This window comes from Ammospiza caudacuta, chromosome 5 (assembly GCF_027887145.1).
Source record: "Ammospiza caudacuta isolate bAmmCau1 chromosome 5, bAmmCau1.pri, whole genome shotgun sequence".
Lineage (NCBI taxonomy): Eukaryota > Metazoa > Chordata > Aves > Passeriformes > Passerellidae > Ammospiza > Ammospiza caudacuta.
Window position 1 is genome coordinate 32,392,899 of NC_080597.1, and position 15,540 is coordinate 32,408,438.

At 41.3% G+C, this 15,540-nt stretch overlaps 1 protein-coding gene across 4 annotated transcripts in view; it reads left to right on the top strand.

Moving 5' to 3' along the window:
- Positions 1–15,540, top strand: part of ANKS1B (ankyrin repeat and sterile alpha motif domain containing 1B) — a 412,748-nt gene that overhangs the window by 365,714 nt on the left and 31,494 nt on the right. For 2 of the 4 annotated variants that reach the window (XM_058804621.1, XM_058804622.1), the window contains exons 19-20: positions 3,378–3,557; positions 14,700–14,774. The exons of 1 other annotated variant lie outside the window; for it this stretch is intronic. In XM_058804621.1, the coding sequence (XP_058660604.1) occupies positions 3,378–3,557; positions 14,700–14,774 (255 nt within the window). The remainder of the gene's footprint in view (positions 1–3,377; positions 3,558–14,699; positions 14,775–15,540) is intronic. One more of the 4 variants, XM_058804623.1, reaches the window with a different exon arrangement.

Here is a 15,540-nt window from a genome sequence, read left to right on the forward strand (position 1 = left end):
AATCTTAAAAATATCCACAACATATGTTATTCTCTGTTGTGTGTTACTGTGTACTAAGAAACACTATTTTGATTTCAAATATACTATATTCAAACATATATATATGTTATATATATATTGCATATATATACACACAGACACTATACAAATATACTTTTCTATACACAAAAGTATAGAAATTGCTGGATCTTGGGTTACCTAGGCAATCTTGCTTTCTTTCCTTGAACGCATCTTTTCTTTGAGTAATCTTTAATTACAGGACCAGTTTCCATGTTCTTCATGGGAGCTCTTCCTCACCCAGTCAGCATGGGAGGCCAGAATTTAAACTGAAGTACAAACAATTTTGGCAGAAATTTGGAGAAGAAGGGTTGAAATAGTAATGATATTTTAACACAAGAATTAGTTCACTGTAGAGAATTCCTCTTTGTTTCAGGTTAGACAAACATCTGTGGGACATGAAGTGTGCTCAGGCAGCTTGGGAAAGGATCTCTTTAGTTCCCTTCCAGCCCTGACCTCTGTGGTTCCAGGTGTACAGGAGCAGCAGGTGTGGGAGGGGATGAGGCAGATCTTATAATGAAATATGTGATCAGACACCCCTGCAGGTCATGTGTCCTTGCACTCACAGCTGGGTAGAAACACAATATGAGTACCTGGTGACTAACAGCAGTGTGGTACTGAGGCCATGGACACCTGCAAGGGTGTCCATGCCTGGTCTGCAGCTTTGTTTAAGGAGGTGAAAAGGTGGATATGGAGTGAGGAAGAATGGGAGACAGGCTCATGATTAAAGGAATAGCTATAACTATGAAACTGTAGACTTACACCTGTTTTTGCCACAAAAAAACTTGGATAATTTGTGGTAAGTTATTTAATTAATTGCCTCCTAAACAGACACTAATTGACAATCTGCATATTTGACTGGAGCCTTGAGTCTGATTTATACAAGTGCTGAGTATGCGGTGCTGAAAATTAGATCAGCAGACATGGAGTTTGGAACTCAAGCACTTGGGAAATGGAGAAACAGATGTTGTGATTGAGTGAGTGGTACTTTCTAACCTTTGTCTTCTGTGTGTCTCTGGTCACCCACACTAAAGTAGTGATAATGAAATGCCAGAAGTCACAGGTGTGGTGAAAATTATTTAATTGACATTTGTAAAGCACTTATGAGCATCATGACTACGACAATATTAATCATCTTATCTTCAGAGCAGGATTTAGAAAGGGTTTAGGAGAGAGGTTTGGGGCCATGAAGCAAGGCAAGAATAAAGTACTGACTACATGGTAACTAATGATAACGGTGCTGAGTAGATGACAACACGCTGCACAGTTGAGGATCCATCTGTGCTGTGAAGGACAACTTTGAGAAAATAGCATAAAATTGTACAATGACATACTGTTCCATAATGCAGAGGCTCAGTAATTCTTTTATTTCTTGAGTCGGTAGTTCTTGTCTGTATTGCCTTGCCAGCAATCTTCCAATATAGATCTCAGAGTGAATTTCCTCCTCATAAGCAATTTGATAAAATATGAAAAGCTCAATGAGGGCTGGAATCTCTGTGTTCATCTGTCACTTTCATACACTGGTGGCCCTGCAACAGTGGGTGAATCCTGATCCAGAGCAGAGAGAGGTTACCCTCCTGGCTGAAGCAGCAGGTAGCACTCGCTGAAGAGGATCTTGTCTGGTGCCCATGTACTCAGGTTATTTTCAGAGCAGAAATGTGTGCACCATGTTGTTAGAGATGTGTGCCCAGGGAGGGTGGGTTTTAGAGGTTATGCCTCACCAAACCAACTGAGCATGTGCAGAATACAGCTTTCCAGAAGCTTTTAACTGGGCCAAATGTAGATGGATTTTTGTGAAGGAGGGAAAAGATTGTTCCTAAGAGGAAAATACTCTTTTCTTTGCCCTGGGAAATGTCAAGTGCTTGTCTCAGATCATAGGAAAACCAGAGAATTTTTTTAAAAAACTAAAATCCCCGTTAATTAAAAATTACTAAAGAGCTATATTTTCCTAACATTTTTCTTATTGGCAACATGAAAAATACTAATCCATTACTGTGATTGCAAGGACTAATGTGATATAGACTCCTACACTTCAAATATTGATATCAGGCATTACTATGACTTGAACTTTCCTTTCTATTTGGAAGAGATTACAACTCTCTGATTTCTTACACCAGATCTTGTTTATTAACAGCATGGAGTTCTGATGCTTTTCAGAACTGGGCTTGCCTCAGTGTAATAATGCATGAATCATCCATTTTAATTCTCTCTTTAAATAAAAAGGCAGAACTTTTTTACCTTCCACACTGGAGCAGGTTTTTGCTTGCTCCACCATCTTCAGGTCCCCTCTTGTTGCTGAGTACTGAAATGGAGCATTGCAGCAGCAGGTGGTTTAGGGAAGGTCTGCACTGAGCAAACCTGCTCCTGGGTACCTTCTGCCAGAACCCTGCATCCCAAGAGAGGAGCATTTCCCATTCAGTTGCCGTGAGAGTGTTCTCCTGCTCACACTGGGCAGTGCTGGTGCAGACTGGACGGTGCACTGTAGCTCCCTGCTCCTGCTGATGCAGCTCCAAGAGACTGTGGGACACTGGACCTGGACACCGATGTTTGTAGCTGGTTGAACAAGAGATGTCATGTGCGAGAGACTGCATGTTTCCAAACATACAGCACAATGTCTGGCTGTGGGCAGTGTGGTGGCAGGTCCTGGTGAAATGTACACCAGGAGGACCTGTTTATTTATTAGGTGGCACTTATGTATCGATTCTGTGTGGTATTGGCACACTGACTGATTACAGTCCAGTAGAGGTAAGGAGAAAAGCCAGGTAAAATATTTGTGCTCTGATGCTTTCATGCATTCCAGGAATTGGTATTTAGCTTGTTTCTGATACCTGGTACTTCAAGTTAAAATGGATGTTCTGTAAAACCTATAAAAATTGCAACAAAATGTCTATACTGTGTAAATGGGCATGTGTTTCTTTTTTCCAGCAAGAGGTGTTGCTAGTGTTCAAATCACTTTTACTGCTCAGAAGTGGTGAGAATGTATTTCATCTTACAAATAGCTAATCCTAAATAATGGCTTTATTTGGGCCTTGACAAGAAGTAGCTCAGTGTTTTATCTCTAGGAGAGAGTATATATTACACAGGGAGCTTTTGGGGAGGAAAATTGCCACTAGTTCATGTAATCAGTGAACTATTTTTCCTTCCACATGGGCTCTGCACTTCAGGTAGCAAATCTCAAAAGTTCATCCACAATAATCTCTACTGCATGAATTGTTCCATAATTTTTTTAGCGTGAGCAATTCAAATGCACTTTTAAATGTGTGATTTGAAGTCAGCAGTATGCTGTTCTTCTTATGCTGCATTTTTCTTTCTCTGTCCAGGAACCCAGTGGTAACCACACTCCTCCTCAGTTGTCTCCATCACTTAGCCAAAGCACTTTCACTACTGGTGGCTCCCTGGACGTTCCCCACATTATCATGCAGGGCGATGCACGGAGAAGAAGAAATGAAAACTATTTTGATGATATTCCCCGGTCAAAGCTGGAGAGGCAGATGGCACAGGTAGGACTAAAACCGGTGCCATTAAAAGGCTGGGCCTTGCTGCTCTGGGTTACAGGACTAGTCCTGACCACAGCAGAGGGCTGTATATGAAGGCTGAGTTGTAAACAACAAAGGTTGACAATTTTTCCAAGCTGTCTGTTCCAGCTCCCTATATTTCAAGTAGTGTAAATTGATGTGTTGGTGTACAATCTCTCCTCAGAGGCAGAGGGCTGAGGGTGTTTAGGTGCATGGAGGCTGAGATGAAGGTGGCTCCTGTGCACCAGAGTGTGCAGTCTTCCCCCAGCACTGACTCTGCCCCTCATTTTCATAATAAGGTGCAGATTACTGAAATTCTGAGCAACACAAATGAAAGTAAGCTTGCATCAGTTCACTGCTGGAAACTCAGAGGACTTGAAGGGTGATGATTGCTGCATTTATTAATGGGAAGGGTCAGCATTCTGCAAAACTGTGATCTGGGGATATATTTTGATTATTTAAAAATAAGATTTAACTATACAAAAAATTATTTGAATAGCACTAGACTCAACTGGGCATTAAATCAAGCTGTTCATGAAAGAAAGCTTAAGGTAGCCTCCATGTCTAAATTTTTTGCATCCAACCACTGAAAGAGTACTGATAACTTTAAATTAAGCATACTCTGAGTGATGCCACAGAACCATAGAACCATGTAGGATGGAAAAGACCCTTAAGGTTTTCAACTCCAACCCTTAACTCAGCACTGCCATGTTCTTCACTAAACCACATCCCAAAGAGCCACACCTACATGTTGTTTGAACAGTTCCAGGGATGATGATTGAACCACTTCCCTGGACAGCTCACTCCAATGCCTGACCACCCCGTTCAGTGAAGAAATTTTTTCTAACATTCAGTCTAAAGCACTAGATCATGCATGGACAGTCTGTTGGTAAAAATGCTTTAGAATGAGCTCAACTGGTTTTCATTGATACCTATGATGATGAAGGACAGCCAGGTCTTATGCTGCATGCTGGAAACAGGACTTGATTTGCCGTCAGAAGCAGATGGGCAGCCAGGGCAGTTCCTGGAGCAACTCATTCCACGAAGGACCAGGTTGCTGCATGCTTCCCTGCATGAGGCTTCCCAGCAGTGGCTCTGCCTGCCACAACCCAAAATAGAGCCTCTGTCCAAAATTCAGCCTCAAAATGGAAACAGCTATGCAAATAACTGTATTATAATGAACAAAAGGCTGCAGTCTGTCAGCTAATTACATGAGCAAGAAGTAATTAAATAAAAACAAACAAAGCAAGGTGCTGCCATTACCTGGGAACACAGAAGCAAATTGAATTCCATTTGTTCAGAGGACATTTCTAAGGAAGTGAAATTGCATTTGTTTGGGTGGGGCTGTAGCCTTGCCCTTTTTTAATCTGATTTTCTGCTCTAAAATATTCTAGTACAGAATTAAGGAGAAAGTTGCTGAGTGAATGAGGTTGTTTTCAAACCAAAGTCTGCTGGGCTTTTGTGGCAAGAATGTGGTTGAGTTGAAGTCCAGCAAAGAAAAGACAGGTTCTTAAAATGAAAATATTTAATGAAATGTAGGTATTTGAGCATAAAATGCACACTTGCTTGTGGCTGAATACGCTGGTTTGTCTAATTAGTTCCTTTTATCACTTTGCTCACATATCCCTAACTCTAAGTCACTAGCATTGAAGACAAAAAATAATACAAAACAAAAAAACACCCCTATGCTAACAATTTTTTCTGACTCCGTTTCCCTCCTTTGTTTTACTGATATTCCCAAGAGGTATGGCATACTCTAATAAATGACACCTGGAGATTTTCTTTGTGTTGTTGAATACTGTATTTCCAGAAGGACTGTTATGCTACATGTCCAAAGAGAAAACTGAGCAGTGATTACTTATACCACTCCAAACTCCTGCACAACCAATTAAGTGCTTGAGGGACTTTTTTTGTTGATGGGGAGTTTTGGTTGGTTGGGTGGGTGAGTGAGTGGATGATTGGTTTTTGGGGTTTTTGTTTTTTTTTTTTTTTTTTTTTGGGGGGGGGGGTTTTGCTTGTGGTTTTTAGGGTTTTTGTTGGGTTTTTTTTCTGTTGTTGTTGTGGGTGTGTACCCACTGAATGGATGACTTCAGTGCCTTCTCTCTAATTTTAACCATTGAATATAGCTGTCATCCTTTGGGACTCCAAAGGGGAAAATGGATTCAGATTAAATCCATAAAGCGTGGTTTGTGTTATTCCCTGAACTCCAATCTGTTTGAAGTCTTTTTCAGCTCTACCCCCAAATTCTGCATTCCTGATGTATGTAAAATTCCTTTTGACTTTAATGGGAAAGTCAATGACTCCCTCTGGTGATCATTCTCAATAAATTGGATTCACCCCATTAAGACACTAATCAGGGATTTCTTCAATCATTCTAGCCCAAAAATAGATTCTTAAATTTATTTTGTGCAATGTGTGCTCTGCCAAAATGAACTATATTTCCTTCAGTCTTTTCCCCCAAAGCCTCTTTGAAATTAAAAGTAAAATAATTGTTTCTGCAAAGCAAAGGAGATCCAACTGATTCTTAACATAAACCTTCTGCTCTGTGTGTTGTGGGGTTTTTTGGGTTTTTCTTTCATCTAGCAACTTTCTCCTTGCAGTTTGCTGGTTCTTTTGGCTTGTGTCAGATCAGCAGCAATTTCTGAACTGATACCAGTCCAGCTTCCCAGCTACAATACTTTTCACCTACAGAATGATCCAGAGGGATTATTTGAATTGCTTTGAGAATGTTCTTTTGTCTTAACCCTTTCTTTGCCAGGCTGTTTGCATGCTGCTGTATGAATCTGCATGTGTACTGGATGCTGTAGTTCACAAATGTGCACAAATGGATGCTGTGGTGTTTTGGAAGTTTTGGGTATGTTCTGGATTATGAGATTAGTGGGTGTTTTTATGGCCTTGAAGAGAGAGGCCAAAATGGTGTTATGAACTTATTTACTGTATTGCTTTCATGAACTTGATTTTATTTAAAAAAATGTTAGAATGAGACTATCTCATCCTTAATTTAAAATATAAAATCCAAAGATATTTTGATGAAATTGGATATTTCCATCTTTACTATGGTCTGTGTTTCCACTAAACTGTTACAGGGAGTCATCAATCATGTTGTTCTTTGCATCAATCAACCAATATTTCTTAAACAATGAGAACAGCAGCTTAAATCTGTTTTCCTTTGATGTGCTAGATGTGTTCAAACAGTTCTTCAAACCATAATCAAATCTGCTTGTAAGTAATACAACTCTTTGTTTCCTGGAGGAAGCACTGATTTAAATTTACTTAATGTGGGTGGTTTTGTCTCAAGGCCAGCATGTACCTTCATTTACAGTTCCCTAGCAGACTATTTGTGCCCTAAGGGGAAAATTGTGATATAAACAATGAGTCTAACCAATTTAGATTCCCCAATGGAATAGGTTTGGTCATCCAACTCCCCCATTGATCATCCAGCTCCGAAAGTCTGTGATGTCTGTGATGGTTGTATAAATCATAACTGCCAAAATATACAAGAGGTTGTGAGATGGTTTATTTTCCAAAGAAAAGGGAGGAAAAAAATCTAGGAAGAAATTAGTAGTCTGAGTCATCATTAGCTGTGGATGTTGAATTTTGAGCCTGCAAACTGTAGGTTAGTATGATCAAATTGATGTAGTTTAAAATAGCTGAGGTTGTTCTTAAGATTGCCTAAACCTTTAAAATAGAAGTGAAATCATGCAGGCAAAGCTTGAGTACTTTGGAACCAAAATCGATAGGAGGAGGAGTCCCATTGAAGGGATTGGGCTCTTCATTCACCCCTGAAATAGGTGCAGGGAAGAACTTTGGAGGTTGAAAGGAATCACAGCCATGTTCATTAAAAGACATCAGTCAAAACACCACCTTTGTAGGATTTGCAATTCTCCAGGCAGGAGAGAAGCTTCAGGTACCAGCTGCAAGCATGTTCCAGACTGCCAGCCCCAAGGCACTGGCTATTTGTTACGTGAGCCAGAGGTGTGTCGTGCTTTTAGCCACCCTGGTCCATAAGACCTCTTGCCGTGGTGCTCCGAGCTCTGCACCCTGCCCTGAGCCAGGAGGGAGGAACAGAACCATCCTTGCCATGGCAGGCCTGCAGGGAGGTGCAGGAAGCACCCCTGCCCACGGCGCTCCTTGCAAAGGGAGAGCAGGGGCAGGTGTCCCCTGATGCTGTCACACCTCCTGAACCTGCGGCACAGCCCGAGCTGGGACAGGTCTGTCCTTTTGGGGGGCAGTGGGCAGGAGCCTCTCTGGGGACAGCTCCAGCCTGGAGTGGTGAGTCAGAGTAACCTTTCTAGGAGGGTAAACCCAGTCATGGCCCCTATGGGGGCACCCCAGAGAGCTGTCATGGAAGGAAGAGATCTTATAAGATCTGAGAGAGTTGAAAAATTTGTTCACAAAGGCTGACAAGAGAAGTTCTTGCCCAGAGCTGCTGAACTCAGACTTAATTTTGAAAGCCTTTCTGCGTGCTTCAGTCACATGGTCTGAGGGTTCTTGCTTTTTTAAATTTTTAGGTTTTTTCTCCTAAATGCAAGATGGCTTCAATGTAAGGTCATTGTAATGGCTGCTCAGTAAGTGTGAAGCAAACCTGTCCTGATTGTTGGGATTCTGCCTTTTAACATTATTTTGTAAGATACAATAATTCATTCCTGGGTTAGGATTCTTATGCAGGGGACAATAATTTAAATGGATTTAGTAAACATATTCTTTATCTACAGAAGTGGAGAAATGTCATAAAAACAACAACAACAACAACAAAAAACAGAATTAGCAAAGGCAGGTTTATATTAATGCTTCTTTCTGAAATAATACTTTCAACTTAGCAATGTCTTCCTAACACTTCACAGATATTAATGCATTTGTATTTCCAGTGCGCTGTTGGGCTGTGATTTAAAATCATATTTTCTGTTTTTCAGCTAGGAAAACTGACATACAGGGATGTTGCAGGTTGAGTAAGATGATATAGAAAGTTTGAAGGAGCCTAAAATGTCATCTTTAGTTTTGTAACTTAAAACCACAGTATGACTTTTTTTTTTACTTGTTTCGTGTTTGTTTTCTTATCTCCTCTGCTTTTGAAGGATTTAAATATTACTGTGAATGAGGAAAAATATGCCCAAGATAATACTGGTGTGTAAAATGAGATTATCTAAGAAGCAGTGAAGAAGATATAGTTGAAATTACTCATGAAATAACAGAATTCTTTACTAGTTGATTTATGAAGCAATAAATACAGAAATATGGTCATCTAGATTCATTCTCTTGTTACTTCTTAGGCTACTTATTTCCTTTTTTTTATAACATAAAATAGTTTATGTTGGGAGGATAAATAGACAGCTATCTAAAAAAAAAAATCCAAACAAAATTCTCTAAGGTTCATATTTTAGGTGCATTATATTTTTAATATGGAAAGATGACTGAACTGTGACGACCTTCAATTTAACATCAAAAGAAAAATGCTTAGCTACATCTATTGCTGGCAGTTGTATTTGTAATTCACACAGATGCAAACACCGTAGATGGCTGTATCTTGATCTGTAAATTTCAGCCCATTTTCTTCCATAGATCCCTTGAGAATTGTGTATTTCATAGAATCAGAACCATCACTGGGTTGGATCATCCAGTTCCAACCTCCTGAGCAGGGACAAGAGCAGATTTCTCAAAGTTCAAAGTTCAACATGGCCTTGAACACTTCCATGGATGGGTATCCAACACTGCTCTGGGCAATGGACAAGTAAACTGATTGTAAGACATTGTAAGAAGTCTTCTTAATTTCTGTCTGAACAGAGAGAGAGAATTTTTTCAAGAATGGTACAGAAGCTAATATTTTAGAACTGAATTCATGTGAGGTGGATCGTACCTACAAGCTGCTTCAGCAAATGGAATTGAGGAAGCCTCTTCTGTATTCAGTATTAATGATCCAAACTTTAGCTGTAAATAGCACACCAGGAAAAGGAAAAATGTTCTTTATTAATTTACTGCTTTTCACACTCGCTCTTGTGAACTAGAAGGCCTACATTGAAAAGATTTTATGAAAACTGAATTTTAATATCTAACATATACATTTTTGATCTGCTGGAAAAAAGCTGTGCTTAGAGTATGGGGTGCTTTTCTGAAGGAGTATTTTTGTTGTTTGGAGGTATTTTTTTTTGCAGAAAGGTCGATACCTGTAGTCTGATTAACTTCATTGGTGTTTGTCCAGAAGTTTGTATCCTCTCTGCAAGGCTAAGAGGCTGGGATACACTGGAAGCTGGCAGCACCAGCAGAAGGGGTATTGTCAATGAGAAGGAGCTCACCCATCACCCACTTCTTGCCTGCAACAGAGCCAGCCCTAGGGGCCCAGTTGTTGCCTGGAAATTTTCATGTAAAGTATTTTCAGCAGCAGAAGAAGAAATACACCGCTGCACAGTGTGTAATTCTTCTAATAAGAAGTGACATTTTGAGTTTCTGCTTCTCTGAAAGAAATACAAATTTCAAATTTCACTCTAAATCTCTGAAGATTTTTTTTTTTTTTTTTTTTTTTGTGGGAAGGAGAATTTGCAGTTATTTCTGCTAGTAAGGCAAGCTCTTCCCAGAGCTTTGAGAACATTCAGGGATGCAGCATCTACTTTTATTAAATACCCGAGGTTTTTCATAATGGGAGAAGTAAATTCAGCAAAGGGGCACCGAGATGGTTGGGACCTGAAGCAGTTGCCCTCTGAGGAGAGTCTGAACAACCATGGCTGGCTGGAGAAGACGTGGCTTTGGGTACTAAAACTGAAAGAGGGACTCTGGATGCCACAAGGAGCTTTCTCTCCATATGGACAGGAAAGCAGGGGGACCGGTTGTTCACAGAGTCTGTCCTTGCGGTTTTCAAGACATGACAGGATGAAGCCCTGAGAAATCTGGTCTCATCTCACAGCTGCTCCTGCTCTGAGCTGCAGTTGGAGTGGAGCTTTCCTGAGCTTCCTTGCAGCATGAATTATCCTGTGATTTATATCCTTATTCTTCTGAAAGACTGCTCTATCTAATTTGAAGTATACTGAAACTTTCAGATCTTTTTTGACTTCCCCTAACCTAAATCACTTTGCTAATTTATTTGCTGTTGTATTTCTCTGTGTAATCCTACTAAATTTAATCTGACTGATCTGTAGGTCATCAGACCTGTTTTCAGTTCTTACCCCATTCTGAGAAGTCCCTCACTTCAGGATCCTCCTTAGAGAGCACTGGCACTCCTCCAAGCCACAGCATGGAGCAGGTCCTTGCAAATTGCCTTGACATGTTCAGTCCATTTGTGCTTAAATACCAATAATCATCCTTGAAACATGCTGCATCAGGAGTCACACAGTGTCCAAGTCTTGCTGTACTTCTCCTTGCTGCTGCTAATTTAATTGGCCAGTTTTCCAACGCAGGAAGGAAATTTGATCTGAGATGATTCATACTGAAGGACCTCATTGTGAACATCTTGAATTTTTCTTGGCGCATAGAAACTGTCTTGGTAGCACATGGAGGCAATATTACACTTTTTCTTTGTTATTCTCAATAATGTATGCATAGATACAAATATACACATGCATAAATATATTCCTGAGTGTTTTATTTCAGATGGCCAGGAATTATGTCAGAAGGTCATGAAAACCAGGGGATGGTGACTGGATTTTTAAACTTTTCTAGTCACTTACTGGTCCCTGCAGTGAGGTTGGCTGTAACCTTCTGAACCTTCCTTAAACACTCTTTTAGCCCTTCTTTGGTCCTTTAGTATCTTCTGTGACTTTTCAAGGATAGTTACTCCTAATCTAGGTAAATCTTTAACATCTCCTAACGTGCCATTGAGTGAAACTCATTGAGCTGTCATGAATGCATCTGGACTGCCTTCCCCCTGGCTCCTGCTGCACCTGTGTGTACTGTCCAGGTATTCTTTACTGCCACTTTCCTCTCCTTAGAAAGCATATGATTTCTATGATCAGTCTTGTAGTTACTTTCTTTCTTCAGATTATCAGCCATGTTTTGCTAGTCTATAAGAAGGAAGCCTAAAGTTTTCCCTGGATAATTCTTTTCACCCTTTCTTTGCCCCTCCTTCTTGTCAGAGTTGTGTCCCACCGTGACTGGACAGGGCAACCTTTTATGCATGGGACACCACAAAAAGGATATGATAGCAGAATCTTGCTGTGACCTTACTTGTGAGCATTTATCTTTTGGGAAGTATTAAGATAATGACATATTTGATATTAATCAGGCAATAGATGATGCTGTTGTTTTGCTCTTCTTTGCCATATTACTTAGGAAAATGTTCTTTGTTAAACTCTTTCACAGAGCCTCTGTGTCAGTGGTATTGGGTGCCCAAGCGTATTTGTGTTTACTGTGGTGGGAGTGTATGCACAGAGTGAGTTCTTCAGGGCTTTATTGAGAGCATATGTTTTGGGAGCTGAAAGTTGTGAGTGTTTGAAGACTAATCCTCATTCCTCTTTCTACTGCCTGTTTTTTGGCCTCTGATATTCACTTAACCTTTTTCCTTACCTTGGTTCCTTCCCCTCCACCACAGGGATATGCAACTTTAGGTACTTCTCCTGGGTATTTTGTTAAAAATTTTAAGTACTTTGAAGATATAAACTATGTATATAGTAAATGCTAAATATTTCTACAATGGGGCAAGGAAAAGGTTGATTTCTGAATTTGAATTCATTACCATCCATAAATTAATGTTCCATCTGCACTGCATTTCCATACCTTAGTCATTCAAACATTAATGAAAGCAAAACTGAGTAATGAGTTTTACACTGCTGTCCTCCTGACTGGGCATTTGTGGAGTTGTGGGAAATTCTCAGTCTCTGCTGGTCTGCTTGATTTGTTGTGCATTGTATTTAAAAATTGTTTCACTTAAGTCTAAATCCTTCAAACCTGTAATTCTGAAGGTAAATCTTTTTGTTGGGGGAAGTTCACTTGAACAGTTCTTGAAGCAGAGACTTGCACACTACTTTCCATTTGGGAAAAGGTGGGCTGGGGAGGGAGGGGCAGGATGGATACCACTGGCACGTGTAAGAGAGGACTCATTCACTGCCCTCTTTTTAAATGGAGCAACTTGAAGCCTGAGCACACACGTGCTGCAGGGCTCCCTGTCCCTGAGTTAGCACTGGGGCAGCTGAAGGACTGAGCTGGCTGCGGCCCCATGCCAGTCCCTAAAGGCAAGTCCTTGAGAGGGGCAGCATTTAAGAGCACACTTTTGTCTCAAGAATATCATGGTGCTGAGAAGTGGTTGCACAGTGTGGCAGCATCATGGCAACCCCTTGCCAGTGCTGGGGAGAAATCAAACATCTGCCAGCATGCAGTATCCTGCTGCATCCCCTCCTGCTTTTGGTACCTCGGTGTGTACAAATAGCAGTGCCATCGGTTTTCTTCACTACTTTGACTACCTTGATGACCAGATGTTTGGGCATGCTGCACCAGCATGGAAATGCTTTCTCTTTACTCTTCTCTTGCAAAGCAGAGGCACAATCTTCTGCCATGAATTCCTATTCAGGAATCTTCCCCACCTGAGGCTAACAGATATAGGCATCACAGTGATCAGTATGGCCAGAACATCCAGAAGTCAGTTTTCTTGGCATACACAGAGAAAGTCATTGGTAACCACTAGTGCAGTGTCCTAAGGATGGCACAGCAGAAGAAGCAGCAGCAGTGTTTTGCTGCTGATCTTGCTCTGGGACTATGTGTTCATCACATGGAGGAGGACTAGTTTGTAGCAAGTTGCAGGGGATGAGGTAGAAGACTGAAAAGTCAAAGTTTTAATCAGCTAATGCTATCAAAATGTAGAGCCCTGCACGTCAGGAAAGAGAAGCGAAGAACTTCGAAAACAAAATGAGGGAGGTGGAATTAACCACATCTGTGAAAGTATTAAAATGATTGAAGCTGAAGGAAGGGTTGTGTGCTCATGCATTTCAGATGATGAAGGAAATAAGGGACAATTAACAACATTAGACAGCCACCAGGCTGTCTGGCAGCACTCTGTAGTCAGTCCAGAGGATGCCAGGCTTCCCTGACAGTATATAGAAGTGGTAACTTGTTCTGTCACCAGCCAGGGTGCAGGCTACAAAAGGTAAGAGCATATTTTAAGAAGACTTGCACTTCTTCGGGTTGATTTGAGCATTAGTGCTAAATTCCTGCTGTTGCTGCTGACAAAAACCAGCAATGCACGTTCTTGATGTTGTTAAATTACTGAAATATTAATTGCTATCTCTTCTGGATGCTGCAGTTGCATTTTTCATGTCTGTTTATTGCCTTTTGTTGCTGCCTGCTGAAGATAGCGTGGGCAGATCCTATGTCTGATGCTTTGTTTTAGTTGCCTGGCTACTGTAAAATGTTACCTTAGCTTTTGCTGAGGTGCCACAGATGCTTTATTGATGGTTGTCCAAACAAGGAAATATAGAAAAGATGCTGGTGAATGCTGTGCTTGCCTAGTTCTGCTGCTTTTGCTAGAGATGCTACAATATGCTTACTTTGCTTTGCTACTACAGATTCTCTGTACGATAATGTAGAGGGTAGGCTGAAACCTTTCGTCTACACACTGGGGTCATGGTCAATGCCAAAGGTAATATTATGTGTATCTTAGTATGCAAAGGGACTGTTGTTGGAAGGAGATGGTGGGCAGCTGCTTCACTAAATTGCAATGCATTCATTTCTGGTAATTGTTATAAAGAAAATGTATTTTTCCTGTTAATCGTGTTGCCAGATTTTCCCCTTCCTTTCTCCCTGTGAATGTCTCCAACAGAGAGAGTTTTAAGTCTCAAAACTTGCTTGGGATGTTGACTTCAAACTTCTTCCCTGCCAAAAACTGAAAGTAACCAATATTTCTTCTGCTCTAGGCAGTTTCTATTTATGCTTGCATAAGTTTATCTCTGCATCATTAGCGCTTCTGACTAAATTGTTTTCTTGTACTTACAGTCTGAAACCTCTTCTAAAGTCTCTGAATAAGCTATGTCTCTTTTCTGTCAGTCCAAAAATATTTTGTCAGCCAATAAATAATAGAATTACTTTTTACAACTGTTTTACTTCCTTCTTTAGTGTTATTGCAAGCCTTTTCCTAATTATTCTTGCTTGCCTTTTGGCAGTTGCAGTGCATTAATATTTACAAGATGAGATACAGTTTTCTGTTTATATTAGCAGTCTTCGGTCTGTGAGATCTGGACCAACCAGAATGCAGGATATCCTTTCTCCTCGATCCATCAGGTCCATAATGTAAGATACAGCGATGAATGGCTGTGTTGTCCCTCTCTGGATGTGCAGTCTGTTGCCGTGCTGTTATCTCGGGTGTCGTGTCGCTGAAATGAGGAGCAGTCCGTGCCTCGTGGGCCCCGTGCGGGGCCGTGTGTGCGCGCGTCCGTCCGTCCGTCCGTGTGTCCTGCCGTGTGGTTGCCGTGTGTCGGCCCCGTGTGTGCGTGCGAGTGGGACGGGGGCACCGCCAGCACCCGGGGCAGCTTTGGACTCTGTTCCTCGTGTTTCTGTTGGCTCCCTCTTCCGAAGCGGGAAACCGTGTAAACAGCTCGGTTTGCACAGTTTGGCCCCCGCCGTGTGTCCTGCTGCTCTCCCTGTGTCGGTCCGGAGGCCTTGCCCAGCTGAGGTTGCACCCTGCCTTGGCAGAGGCACTGTGGGGAGTTGGACTCATGGTGCCCCGAGTTTTTGTCACTTGTGTGGCAGTCATGAGCGCTGTGCACGTGAGAGCAAACCTGGTGATCCACACTGCAGCATGGTAAGGACGGCAGCCACTTGTTCAGCAGAGTACTCGAGAGCAGCTGTACATTTCTCCTCGTTCTGTCATGCCTCCTTGGAACATTTCTGCTAGACAGGGGTCATTTTGGCCACCGAGCATCAGAAGTATTTTAAATCTGAAGTACACCATGAACCTGTTTCCATTATTTCAAAGCCAAACATTTTAGGAGCTAAAAAAAAATTGTCTTCCTCTAGGAATTAAAACCCAAGCAAATAATGAGGATTCGACTGGTCT